Genomic DNA, 13,078 nt, shown 5'->3' on the forward strand with positions numbered 1-13,078 from the left:
TGGGGGTGGTGTGTAACAGCTTTTTGGACCTTGGCTGTGCCCTGTCAAGTTCACTGCATGTGGGTTCCATGTCAGTTGGCACTGATGCTGACTCCAGACATGGGAGTTGGTCTCTCATGTGTCATGCCTTACAGCGCGCATGTCCTATGTAGTGGCCTGTGACATGATGTGCATGAGTGTGCGATACGCATAGTGCAGGGATGGTGGCGTGTGTTGCAGTCATTACCATTCAGTAGCATGTAGTTGCGTGCCCACTACTGTCCCCTGGAGCACCTTTTCCTCAGTGGTGTGTGTCATCATAAACGTGGACACTCTCAGTGTCTACAGCGTAGGTTGTGCTCTGTGCCATTGTCCCCTGGCACCATGTCTATAGACGTGCTATTTTGTACAGGTGTCCACTGTGCAGCCTGACCTGATTGTCCTTCTTCATACTCACAGTTGCCAGTGCCTGTGTGTCTTGTTATACTCATCTGAGGATGGGCACTGGTACCTCATTATTTGTACAGGTGCACCTTGGCTGTTTGGCGTCCAATCTTGCATTTTGCCTGCCCCTGTGTTTATCACCCAGACTATGAGATGTTGGTGCCACCTGTGTCTCAACAATTTGCCTCGTGTAGGGGTTGGTTGGGGCGGGCAATGCCTATATGTAAAATCCTGATTTCTACTTGCTGGGTCTGGGCAGTGTGTGATGTTTGTCTGGACACACACGCAAGGTGCAGTGACCGAGTCATGTTGGGCATGTTTCCAGCATTACCTATGCAGCATGTGTCTCAAGTTCGTGGATATGGTCCCTGGTCATCGGTATTTTCACCGACGCTGTGTGGTGCAGATGCAGTGCTGGATTGTCCCCAGGGCCTGGGTGCTATGTCAGACTACGTTTCCTGTCTTGAGCTATTGTCTCATGCTCTCCATGGTGTTTCAGTGGCATGGTGGCTCAACCAACTGTGTGTTTCATGCCCTACATCGGTACCTTGTTTAGTAGATGTTAGGGATCTTCCTTTTCAGGCTATGCAATGTTACCTATGTAGATTGGACTCATGTGACTGATGTGTACAGCTGTCTGATTAATTTCTGTCTCTCCACCCTGCCCACAGCATCGTCGGGGGACACAGAGGGAGACATGGACACAGGCAAGGCGGAGGGACCGAGCACCAGTGCCAGCCGTGACATCGGGGCTGGCACACCGAGTGGGACAGAGGTGGAGGATAGTGCGGCCGAGGACCTGTCGACTGGCACGTCAGAATACGAAGCTGACAGGTCCGAGGAGGAGGTCTCCGAGTGGGCGGTGGCTGCACCAGCAGCTGACAGCGGAACAACACCTCGCACCGCCCCCTCAGTTCCCATCAGCCGCCTCCCACTTGCTCGTGTCCCTTCCCAGCGTGCCCGGTCACAGCATGTCTCCTTCCTGCCAGGCACCGCACCCCCTGCCCCTGTCTCCACTGCTGCCGCCAATGCAGAGTCTGTGGACATCCAGCGGCAACTGCAGGTTGGTCAGGCTGCGATCCTTAATGTCCTCCATGCCCACGGCAAAACCCTCACCAACATCGAGGCATTCTTGGAGGGCATTCATTCATCGCAGGCTGACCAACGCAACTTGCTGAGGTCCATAGACTCCACACTGACTGCAGCAGTGGGTCTCCTGCAGCGCGACCTCCCCCCACCTACCCCTGCCCCATCCACACTTCCCACTCCCATGCCTGTCCCACGTACACCCAGACGTCGGCATGCACCCACATCAACAGACACAGGCACCACACCAGCAGGGAAGGTCCACCGCACTCCTCCTGACACGCACACACAGGGTGAGGTAGGCACACCCACTGGGTCGGGGGGCAAACGTGTGACACGCAGCCATAGTGGGAGTCCGCATTCCACCCAGTCCACTCCCTCCAAATCCCCTCCCCTCAGCTCTCCTGGCCACATCTCCCCCAAGGACTCCTTCATGGCCGCTCTGTCCCTGAGCCCCACAGTTACACCACCACGCAAGCGGTCAAGGAAGTCCTCGGTCAGGGTGGTTGAGTCTCCCCCCCTGTCTCCACCCTCCCCCGGTGGCGCTGCGACCCATCCCTCTGACCCCCCCCCTCCTTGGGGCCTGAGGTCCCTTCGGGTGCAGGGGACTCCCTGGAGGACCTTGCAAAGGTGTGTAGTGCCATCCTGGCCTCCGCCTTTGGCACTGACCCACCCCCTGTGGTGGAGTCCTCCATCCCTGCACCCACAACGCCGCCCCTTTGCCCTGATGTCCCTGCGGTGCCTGGTGCTTCCCCCACCCCCTGATGCCCTCACCAGTGTGGAAGACGATGCCATTTGACTTTGCAGGCAAGGTAGGGGACACGCATCCCACTGTGTCCCCCATCCAGCTGGGAATCATTGACTGCCCTATGGGCTTTGTGAATATTGAACTGCCTGCGATCCACGGACATTGTGCTCATGCTGAATAAAGCTTAATTTTGTTTTCATTATCACACTACTGCTATGCTGGTATTGGTGTTGGTGGGGCTGCTACATGGTTTTGGGTGGTGTTTAAGGGTTTGGGTGTGTGGGATATGTAGTAGTGTGCTGCTCATTGGGGGGACCCTGGGATCTGTGTGCCATCACAAGGTGTTGGCTAACTTTCTTTGTTCATGTAAGCAGTTACTGCATGGTGCACTTGTCCCAGGGTGTATTCCTTCCTCTGTGTACCCAGCTTTCTTCCCTGCAGGGTGTTCCCAATGTTTAGCGCAGAGCTGTGTCTACATGAGCTGTGTGTGTGACGGAGCCCTTCTACTTTGGCCATGCATGCAGGGCCATGTCTCCACCTGCAACAATCGTGGCATCCTTGGTGATCACTGTACTTGTGTGTGGAGTCTGTTGACATGAGTTCATGGGGACATGTTCCCTTGTAGGCAGTATGCATGTGGATAATTCTGGCCTCACACACATGTGTTACACCCCTCCTGTCTCAGGGCACTGCTGGGAGGACTCCACACCCACCCCTCCTGGCTCAGGGCACTGCTGTTAGTGATAGGCACCCACCCCTCCTGTCTCAGGGCACTGCTGGGAGGACTCCACACCCACCCCTCCTGGCTCAGGGCACTGCTGGGAGTGATAGGCACCCACCCCTCCTGTCTCAGGGCACTGCTGGGAGTGATAGGCACACACCCCTCCTGTCTCAGGGCACTGCTGGGAGTGATAGGCACACACCCCTCCTGTCTCAGGGCACTGCTGGGAGGACTCCACACCCACCCCTCCTGGCTCAGGGCACTGCTGTTAGTGATAGGCACCCACCCCTCCTGTCTCAGAGCACTGCTGGGAGGACTCCACACCCACCCCTCCTGTCTCAGGGCACTGCTGGGTGGACTCTGCACACACACCTCCTATTTCAGGATATGTACGCTTGGAACATACACGGTGGGGGTACGCTCCATGCATTGGAGGTGAGGGTTCGAGTCGTACTTACACTGTTGGGGTGTGGGGTACGCTCCTTGCATACGCGGGTGAGGGTACGGGTCGTACTTACACTGTTGGGGTGGGGGGTACGCTCCTTGCATACGCGGGTGAGGGTACGGGTCGTACTTACACTGTTGGGGTGGGGGGTACGCTCCTTGCATACGCGGGTGAGGGTACGGGTCGTACTTACACTGTTGGGGTGGGGGGTAGGCTCCTTGCATACGCGGGTGAGGGTACGGGTCGTACTTACACTGTTGGGGTGGGGGGTACGCTCCTTGCATACGCGGGTTTGGGTACGGGTCGTACTTACACTGTTGGGGTGGGGGTACGGTCCGTGAGTCCGCGGGTGGGGGTAGGAGTCGTACTTACACTGGTGGGGGTGGGGGTACGGTCCGTACGTCCGTGGGTGAGGGTTCGAGTCGTACTTACACTGTTGGCATGGGGGGTACGCTCCATGCATACGCGGGTGGGGGTACGGGTCGTACTTACACTGTTGGGGTGGGGGGTACGCTCCTTGCATACGCGGGTGAGGGTACGGGTCGTACTTACACTGTTGGGGTGGGGGGTACGCTCCTTGCATACGCGGGTGGGGGTACGGGTCATACTTACACTGTTGGGGTGGGGGGTACGCTCCTTGCATACGCGGGTGAGGGTACGGGTCGTACTTACACTGTTGGGGTGTGGGGTACGCTCCTTGCATACGCGGGTGAGGGTACGGATCGTACTTACACTGTTGGGGTGGGGGTACGCTCCATGCATACGCGGGTGGGGGTACGGGTCGTACTTACACTGTTGGCATGGGGGTACGCTCCATGCATACGCGGGTGGGGGTACGGGTCGTACTTACACTGTTGGGGTGGGGGGTACGCTCCTTGCATACGCGGGTGAGGGTACGGGTCGTACTTACACTGTTGGGGTGGGGGGTACGCTCCTTGCATACACGGGTGGGGGTATGGGTCGTACTTACACTGTTGGGGTGGGGGGTACGCTTCTTGCATACGCGGATGAGGGTACGGGTTGTACTTACACTGTTGGGGTGTGGGGTACGCTCCTTGCATACGCGGGTGAGGGTACGGATCGTACTTACACTGTTGGGGGTGGGGGTACGCTCCATGCATACGCGGGTGGGGGTACGGGTCGTACTTACACTGTTGGCATGGGGGGTACACTCCATGCATACGCGGGTGGGGGTACGGGTCGTACTTACACTGTTGGGGTGGGGGTACGCTCCTTGCATACGCGGGTGGGGGTACGGGTCGTACTTTCACTGTTGGGGTGGGGGGTACGCTCCTTGCATACGGGGTGGGGGTAGGGTCCGTACATATCCGTCCCCACGCTATGTGATGCTTGTGCGGCCCTTACCCAGGCCTTTGCCACGTGGGTACGATCCGTCCCGCCATTGTTGGGGTGACGTGTGTGTGGGCGTGGTACGACTCGTACCCACGCTCTTCAGGCGTGGGTACGGGGCGTACCTGTCTGGTTGTGTTGCCGGTTCGCGTGGTGACGGACTTCCGTTGTGGCGGTCGCTGGCTTATCAGGACACGCCCCCACCCCCTCGTGGTGACCAGGGCATGGGAGTCAGGTATGTCCAGGCCATGTGTGGTGTGTGACTTATGTGGTTGTTTTGTGGCCTGCCCTGGTCCTGCCACCCCCACCCCACCCCACTTTCCCCCCTCCCTTAGTTATTCTGACCTTCTGCGGCGTCTGCGTCGTAACCTGTAGAGGAGGTGGACTGCTATGAGGGCAGGGATGACTCGTAGGTTCGGGTCCATGTCTGTCCGTCGCGTACTGGTACTCCTTGATCGCGTCGTCCTGTCGCGTACGGGTCCTCCTTGATCGCGTCGTCCTGTCGCGTACGGGTCCTCCTTGGTCGCGTCGTCCTGTGTGTCCGTCGCGTACTGGTCCTCCTTGTTCGCGTCGTCCTGTCTGTCCGTCGCGTACTGGTGGTCCTTGTTCGCGTCGTCCTGATTTCCCGGCAGTTTTTGGGTGCCGGAAAATATTCACCGTGCGGGATGACGTCGGTGCGAATCGTAATTCCTGGGTCGTGAATGGCTGGCTGCGAGCGTCCCGACGTCAGGTCGGCGCTTTCCCGGATGGCATTGGTAGGGTTTTTTTGTTCGGTCGGGCTTTTTTACGAATCGTACGGTGATGGTGTACCCGTGCGAATCGTAATTCCTTGTTTGTATAAATTGACGACCGGGTACGCGTCGGACGGAGATTATGCTCCGTCCGACGGTTCGTACCCGGTTTTTACCGGATCGTGATCGGCACCCTAATGTAATTGGGCAAGTGGCTGAAATTAACCCCTTTGCGACACACCAATGCTCACAATCCTTCCAATTCTAGAATAATTGTTTAGGTTGGAAGGGCATCTAGATTTGAACATGCTGCCTACTCTGAACAACCTAGATCAATCAATCTCCTGCTTTTAACTTCCAGACCCTAAGCTTGAATTTCAATAGGGATAACTCTGGAAGATTCAAGGGTCGGGCACTACCAACCTGAAAATTAATAGAATCCAGGGTCTTTTTGAGGCCAGGAAGGAGTTATCAATTGGACTTGAGCATTCTCCTGTATGATCTTCCTCAGCACTCTGATAAGGAAGGGGAGTGGAGGAAAGGCACAAGTCAGCACCTTTGTCAAAAGTACAGAAATTGTATCCAGAGCCAAGGCTTTTTGTGACGAGATAAGGGAGCAGAATATGGGAAGGCATGTATTCTGGTCTGTTGCAAACATATCTGTCTAGGAACGACCAAACCTCTAAATGATCTGGTGGGGTATTAAAGGACTGAGACTCGACGTTAAAGACAGAAAAATCCTGCTCAATTAGACCTCAGGCACATTTTGCCTCCTCTGAAAATGAATTGTCTCCATACAGACAACCTCCCAGTCAACATCAGATGCTCCCCCACTCTGCACACCTTCAGGAAGAGCCTCAAAACCTGGATCTTCAGCTGAATCGGAGCTGCACCCCCCGCCCCTCCCGCCACTAGCGCCTTGAGACCCTCACGGGTGAGTAGTGCGCTTTAAACCCCCTGATTGATTGATTGAGAGGAGAATGGATGCCGCCCATTTCCTCATCTTTTGTCAGCAGAGCAAGGGCCCAAACATTTGTCCCACCCTGATGGTTCACATAAGGCCGGGTCACATGGTTGTCTGTTCTTATCTTTACTGGCTGATTCTGAATAAATGGTAGAAACGCCTGGAGGACATTGAAGATGATTTCCAGTTCCCTCCAGTTCAAGCACTTTTGAACTTACATTTGGGACCAGAGATCCTGGACAGAAAGATTCTCAATTAGAGTCTCCCAGCCCTTGAGGATGGTATCCATCGTAATAATCTTTGGATTTTGTACTATTAATGAAACACCCCTGTCCAAAATCATTGGATTCAACTACCAGTTCAGATTGTGTTTAAATCTCCATGTTACTGGAATGTACTTGTTGTAGTCCCGAGACCTAGCACTCCAATGTCTTAACAGATGCTAGACCGGTAGGTACAGATTAAGACGTGACCAACGGATAGTAGATAGACAAGAAGCCATTTCTCCTTGAACTCCTTGCTTTTGCAGAATTATTCTCTAGGCAGGTACGACAGGCATTGTTTTAACTTCACATTTCTTGGATTGTAAAGCAACACCTTAGCCACTTCTCTTTGAAAATATCTCCTCTATGTACTGCAGTATCTGGGCAAGCAAGAGGTTGGATATTTTGACATTTAAAAAAGGAATCCCTTATCTCAGAGAAAACTGCAGACGTTCTGAACATCTTGCTGAGTCTTTGAAAATGAAGATGCTCCAATTAATAGATCTTCATCGTAAGGAAAAAATTGAAAATCTGGCCATGCAACTTTCTGATCAGTGGAGCCTACACCTTTGTGAGAACTCAAGTGGCTAAGGTTAGAACAATGGGAATACTCTAAACTGAAAATGCCTCCTCCAAACACAGATGCGTAAACATCTGTGTAATTGTTAGTGGATAGGAATGTGTAGATATGTGTCTATCAGATCCAAAGAGGCAAATTACAGCATTTTAAAGGAAGAATCATTTGAAGAAACCGGTCTGCTCCTGAAATAACTGTTAAGGTTCTTGAGATCCAGGATCGTCTGCATTTTCCCCAAGGCTTTTTCACCACCAAGATGATAGAATACCATCCCTTTCCTCATTCCTCCTGAGGTACAGGAATTATGGCCTGCTTATATAACAAGTCCTAAATTCCCTGTAAAATTGCTTGCTGTTTTTGAGGATTCTGTAGAGCAGGAGTTAATATGTGTTAGACCTGTCAGCCTTAGAGTGGTCTTTCCCCAAGCTTTTTGCCTACATACCTCCATTTGTTGGTGCTGAAATTCATCTTGGTTGGCCTTGGCACTGTGCACTTTACCTCTGCTAACCAGCGCTAAAGTGCTTATGCTCACTCCCCTAAACTTTGTTGATTGGCACTCCCTTGTAGAGTGGAACACCATATACCCAGGGTCTGTGAATTAAATGCTTACCGGTGGGCCTGCAGCACTATGTCCCAGGCCTGCCACTGCAACCTGAATGCAATTTGAAACTGCCATGTCCACTTGGCATTTAAACCCCCTTGCCAAGCCTTAAACTCCCCTTTTATTACATATGTCACTCCTAAGGTAGGCCCTAGGTAGCCCATAGGGAAAGTTTTAAGCGTTCTGGTAGTGAAAAACCCCTATATTCATTTTTCACTACTTGAGGCCTACGCCACCCATAGAATAACATTGGTGATTCCTTATTAGATTTAATAAGCTGTAATTTCCAAATAGGAGCAGGTTGCTATATCATGTTTGGCATCTATGGAATTGTAATGATAAATCATCTTTATTGGTAAAGTTTAATTTTTCATTATAATTTTGAAAATGCCACTTTTAGAAAGGTGGTATTTTCCTGCCCATAACTCTCTTGTACATGCAGCCTGTCTTGGGTCACATGACTGTGTGTAGCTGACCCACTTTGTAAATTCCTCCCAGACAGTCACACAATAGAGGGTTAGGTGTGCCTCAATGGACCATCAGCTGGTAGGATGATGGAGGGTGGAGCTGAGCACAGCCCCACTTGCAAATGACTAGGGTATGCTCTGCCTTCACACAAATTACCTAACAAGCCCACATTGTCAGTGCAACCGGCTTGAAGCCAGGACAGGGGAGTCATGAAATTCCATGCACTTCAAATAACCTTTCTAGAAACTTCTCCCACCTTCCAAAAAAGGGCACAAATATAGGAACTTCAGACTCACCCTTCGGTTTACTCCTGGACCTGCGGAAGGACTCTTAGAGGACTGCCTGCTGCTGTGGCCCGCTGTGCTCTGTGCAGTACTGCTTTGCTGTACCTGGAAGGACTGCTTTACCACCTGGAGCCTGTCTTGAACCTGCAGTTCCAGCCCTGCTGTTGAGTCCTGCATCATCACCTGAACCCAGGACTACCAGAGTGACTCCAAGGGCTGGTTTGCTGACCACCTCTTCAGAGCCACAGGGACACAAAAAGGCCCCCATAATTTCGAACCCCGACGTGGACCCAGCTTGAGTGAGTCCTAAAACCCTAACAGGTGTCCCACCAGTTCCTGACCCTTGGTTGTGGTTAAGGTTCCCAGATGGCAGATCCTAAGACTGAGGAGTTTTGTTCAAAAACCTCTCTGAGAACGAGGAGGAGACCAGGATTAACATTTTCAGCTATCGGCCCGAGGTGCATTGCCAGTCAGATTGACAGTGCAGCTTCTCCCTCTACGTTCTTCTCGGCAGCAACAAATTCTTTTCAGCGGTCATTCGCGAAAGGTGTATCTGGTCTAGTGGAACTGTCTCCTGCTACAGCCCTCTGCCTCGTTCCGCTGGAGATTTTCAACTTCCATTTCAGAGAAAAAGCCTGAACGTAGAAATCTTGACTGCGGCTTTGACCCAAGACCATCCGATGACGAGGCATCCTCCTCAGACAATCTATTGCAGACTTGCCCCACTGAACTTTACATTCTCACACTTTTTCTCCAAATTTTTTTCTCAGTCCGAAGGTAAGCGCTGACCAGGCCCAATCCACGTCTTGTATCAGAACCAGGCTCCATCGCGGTCGGACATATTCTTTTACTTTGACTCGGTCTTGCGCAACGAAATGTCCATGGTTGGCACTTTGATCTTTTAGGTGCTATTTTTACTAAAACCTTTAAAAATTAATAAGTCCGGTTCTACTGATTGGATTTTTGTAGTATTGGTGTCAAATAATTGATTAAAATGTACTCTATTTTTCTAAATTGGTGTGAGATGTTTCATGTGTTGTGTTTTCACTTTATTACTGTTTCTGTGCTGCATAAATACTTTACACATTGCCTCTAAGTTAAGTCTAACTGCTTGTTATGCCAAGCTGCGCAGGGTTAAGTACAGGTTAATTTAGTGACTTTTTGTGACTCACCCTGCAAGGGATTGCAGATGTTGCATGATTAGCCCTCATACCCCAGTCAACCAGCAACCAAATTTCTCACACTGGTGTTCAGTGGTGTGGATCAGGGCTTGTGTTTCTGCAGTACCATACAGTGATTTGTATTATACAAAAATCCAAGATAAATAATTTACCATCAGAATGACCTTTTTAAAAATTCTTCCTTAGATTTTGGTTGGCTGTTTTCTCCCTTTTCTAAACTTAAGCACCCCACCTTTTTTCCCCTCAGCTATGGAGATGGAGCTGTGCATCTTTGGCGTCCTCAGCAGGGCTGATCTACTGAAACTCCGCAAACAGAGGGGGCTCAAAGCAGACAGGAAGGTTACTAAACTGGATCTCCAGGTAGCGCTCAGAGCTTTTGAGGAGGTGCAGAGGTGGCTGTCCACATCAGTAGAGGATGATGGTGATGGCAATGAGGAGGAGGGAGTACTGGCAGAGGTTGAGGATAGAGAGGACCTAGACCAGGGTTCTGAGCTGCAGAAAGAGGTCACCTTAACCCCAGCAGATGACCAAGATGCCTAGAAGGGAGCCGGTAGCAGTGTTTTTGCCAGGAGCCTGACCTCAATGGAGATGGGGGATGGGGAAAAGGAGATGAAGCTCAATCTGGAGAAGGAGAAGGCTGAGAGAGACTTAGAAGAGAAGAGGCTAGCCATGGAAGAGAGTACGATGGCCCATGAGCTGAGACTCAAGTAGCTGGACATAAAAGCCAAGCAAGTGGAGTTCAGCAGGACATAAAAGCCAAGCAAGCGGAGTTCAGCAATATTGGTAGCAGCATACCATCAGTGCCCACTGGAGAGGCGAAGTTCCACATAACCAAAGACCTGGTGCAAAGCTGTGTGGTAGGAGATGATATTTTTTAGACCTGACAGCCTTAGAGCCTTCCCTCCCAACTTTTTGCCTTCCTCCTCCACTTTTCTGACCTTGTTTTTGCTAGTATTAAGACTCTGAACACTTTACCATTGCTAATCAGTGCTAAGGTTCTTGTGCTCTCTCCCCTAAACATAGTAATATTGGCACATTCACAATTGGCATATTTAATTTACTTATACACCCATAGTAAAATGCACTACATGTGTCCAAGGTCTGTAAATAAAATGCTTCTGGTAGGCCTGCAGCACTGATTGTGCCACCGACCACTAACCATGTCTCTGGCTGCTATTGCAGAGCCTGTGTGTGCAGTTTACACTGCCATTTCAACCTGGCAAATAAACCTTTTGCCAGGCCCAAACCTTACCATTTTATGCATTTAGAGTCACCCCTAAGGTAGACCCTAGATAACCCAGAGGACAGGGTGCAATGTATTTAAAAGGCAGGACATGTCCTTATAAGGTTTACGTGCCCTGATAGTAAAAAACTCTCACATTTGTTTTCAACTACTGTAAGGCCTATCCCTCCCATGGGATACCATTGGGATTGCCCTATTACATTTTATAAGTGAAATTTCCAATGGGAAAAATGTAAAACTTTTAAGTCTGGTGTCTCTTAAATCACAATTTAAATCCAAACTTATAGTGAACTTGGATTTTAAATTGCAATTCTGGAAACGCCACGTATAGATAGCATTTTCTTGCTTTAGCCATTTGGTACCTGAAGCCTGTCTCTGATTACATGGCTGGGATTATTTGACAGTTGAACTTTGTGCATTCCTCCAAGACAACCACACAATGGTAGCTTAGGTGTGTCTCAATGGGCCAGGCCATCTCTGGCAGGATGGGAGGGAGGAGCAGGGCACAGCCTCACTTAAACCTGAATATACTGTGTTCTGTCCATACACAAAGGGCTGCATACCCCTTCAATACCAACAGAGCTCCTCCTTTCACCCCGGTGTAAAATCCACAGTTATGATTTCCTAGGAAGTTGGCTCAATTCCTGACTTCTTACATGTGAAAGAGCAGTAATATAAAGATTTTCTTGCCTTAGAAAAAGCCACTCTCCCTTCACAAGTTCTTATTCAGCTCTTGTATACCCAAACTAGCCTGCCTTTTTGTAAGTCTGCACCAACCACTGCATCAGGAAATGTGTATGCCATTGCTAAGACTTTTTCATCCTTTATCTTGTAGATATATTGCAGCTTGAAGGAAACTTTGGAGGACTGTTGGGACCCTGACGCTGAAGCACGTCTCACCGCCATGTGTGCAGAACAGCGGCTTCGTAGTCTAATGGCGTTTAACATCCCTAATCCGAGTCGCGACAAACCATTTCGGACTCCATTATTGTCAGAGGAACCCCATATGACAACAGTTTAGGGCTCCGCCACAGAAGAGTTCGAAGTACCAAGGATCCAGAGAGAGCAGGGATTGGACTAAGTCTATCGTCTCTGTTTCACTAACAGAGCACAATCAGTGTTCACAGTTGTTGGACACAGAGCTAAAGACTGATGTAAGGCTGTTTCATCTCAATAAGTGCTTGCACTGGTTGCACACTGTTGTACATTTTGTTATTTGCTTTACTTGAAACCCTATTATTTGGCTTAGGTTGTATTTCCATCCATTGAAATGAACCTGTTTGGGCAGTGCGCTCTTGCTTTGCAAAGAAAGATAGGCAATGTGCCAGTTCCAGAGAAAACCATCAAGTGTTGCCTGTGCAGCGGATCTGTCCTTGAGTGTGCTTTGGTATGGTTAACTCAGCATATTGCTGCTCATTTGCTGATTAGATTCAATATTTCACTGAGTCCCAGTCTTTGATCTACTTTAAATGTCTCTCCCACTCTATCTATCTCCCTTACTTTTAACTAAGGAAGATTTTTAATGTTACCCATTTCTGGATGAAAAGCTTTGAATTGCTGGAGCTAGACCAATTAGGAGCAGAGCTGGCTGTGATGGAGCCATGTATGAAACTTGGGGGCATATTATCAAGGACGGCGTTAAAATTATCGCCACTTTAGCGGCAGAAAACTGCCGCTAAACGAAGATAATTGGCTTGATAATATGCCGCAGAGAGTTCCAATAGAAGCCCATGTTGACACCAGAACATGGGCTTCTATGGTAATTCTCCAGGGCATATTATCAAGCCCATTATCGCCGCTTTAGCGGCAGTTTCTGCCGCTAAAGCGACGATAATTTTAACGCCGTTTCTTGATAATATGCCCCTTAATTGGAGAGAAGGCACACAGAAGCTGATGAAATAAAATAGAGGGGCATATTATCAAGGAACGGCGTTAAAATTATCGCGGCTTTAGCGTCAGAAAACTGCAGCTGAAGCGGCGATAAAGGGCTTGA

The 13,078-nt window shown here is 50.2% G+C and overlaps 1 protein-coding gene across 1 annotated transcript in view; it reads left to right on the forward strand.

Moving 5' to 3' along the window:
• Positions 1-12,707, forward strand: part of AMHR2 (anti-Mullerian hormone receptor type 2) — a 1,019,001-nt gene extending 1,006,294 nt beyond the window's left edge. Inside the window, exon 11 of the mRNA XM_085650742.1 lies at positions 11,921-12,707. Within this exon, the coding sequence (XP_085506868.1) occupies positions 11,921-12,106 (186 nt within the window). The 3' untranslated portion in view covers positions 12,107-12,707. The remainder of the gene's footprint in view (positions 1-11,920) is intronic.
• Positions 12,708-13,078: the final 371 nt, after the last annotated feature.

The sequence above is a fragment of the Triturus cristatus genome, chromosome 4_1 (assembly GCF_964204655.1).
Source record: "Triturus cristatus chromosome 4_1, aTriCri1.1, whole genome shotgun sequence".
NCBI classification, from domain to species: domain Eukaryota; kingdom Metazoa; phylum Chordata; class Amphibia; order Caudata; family Salamandridae; genus Triturus; species Triturus cristatus.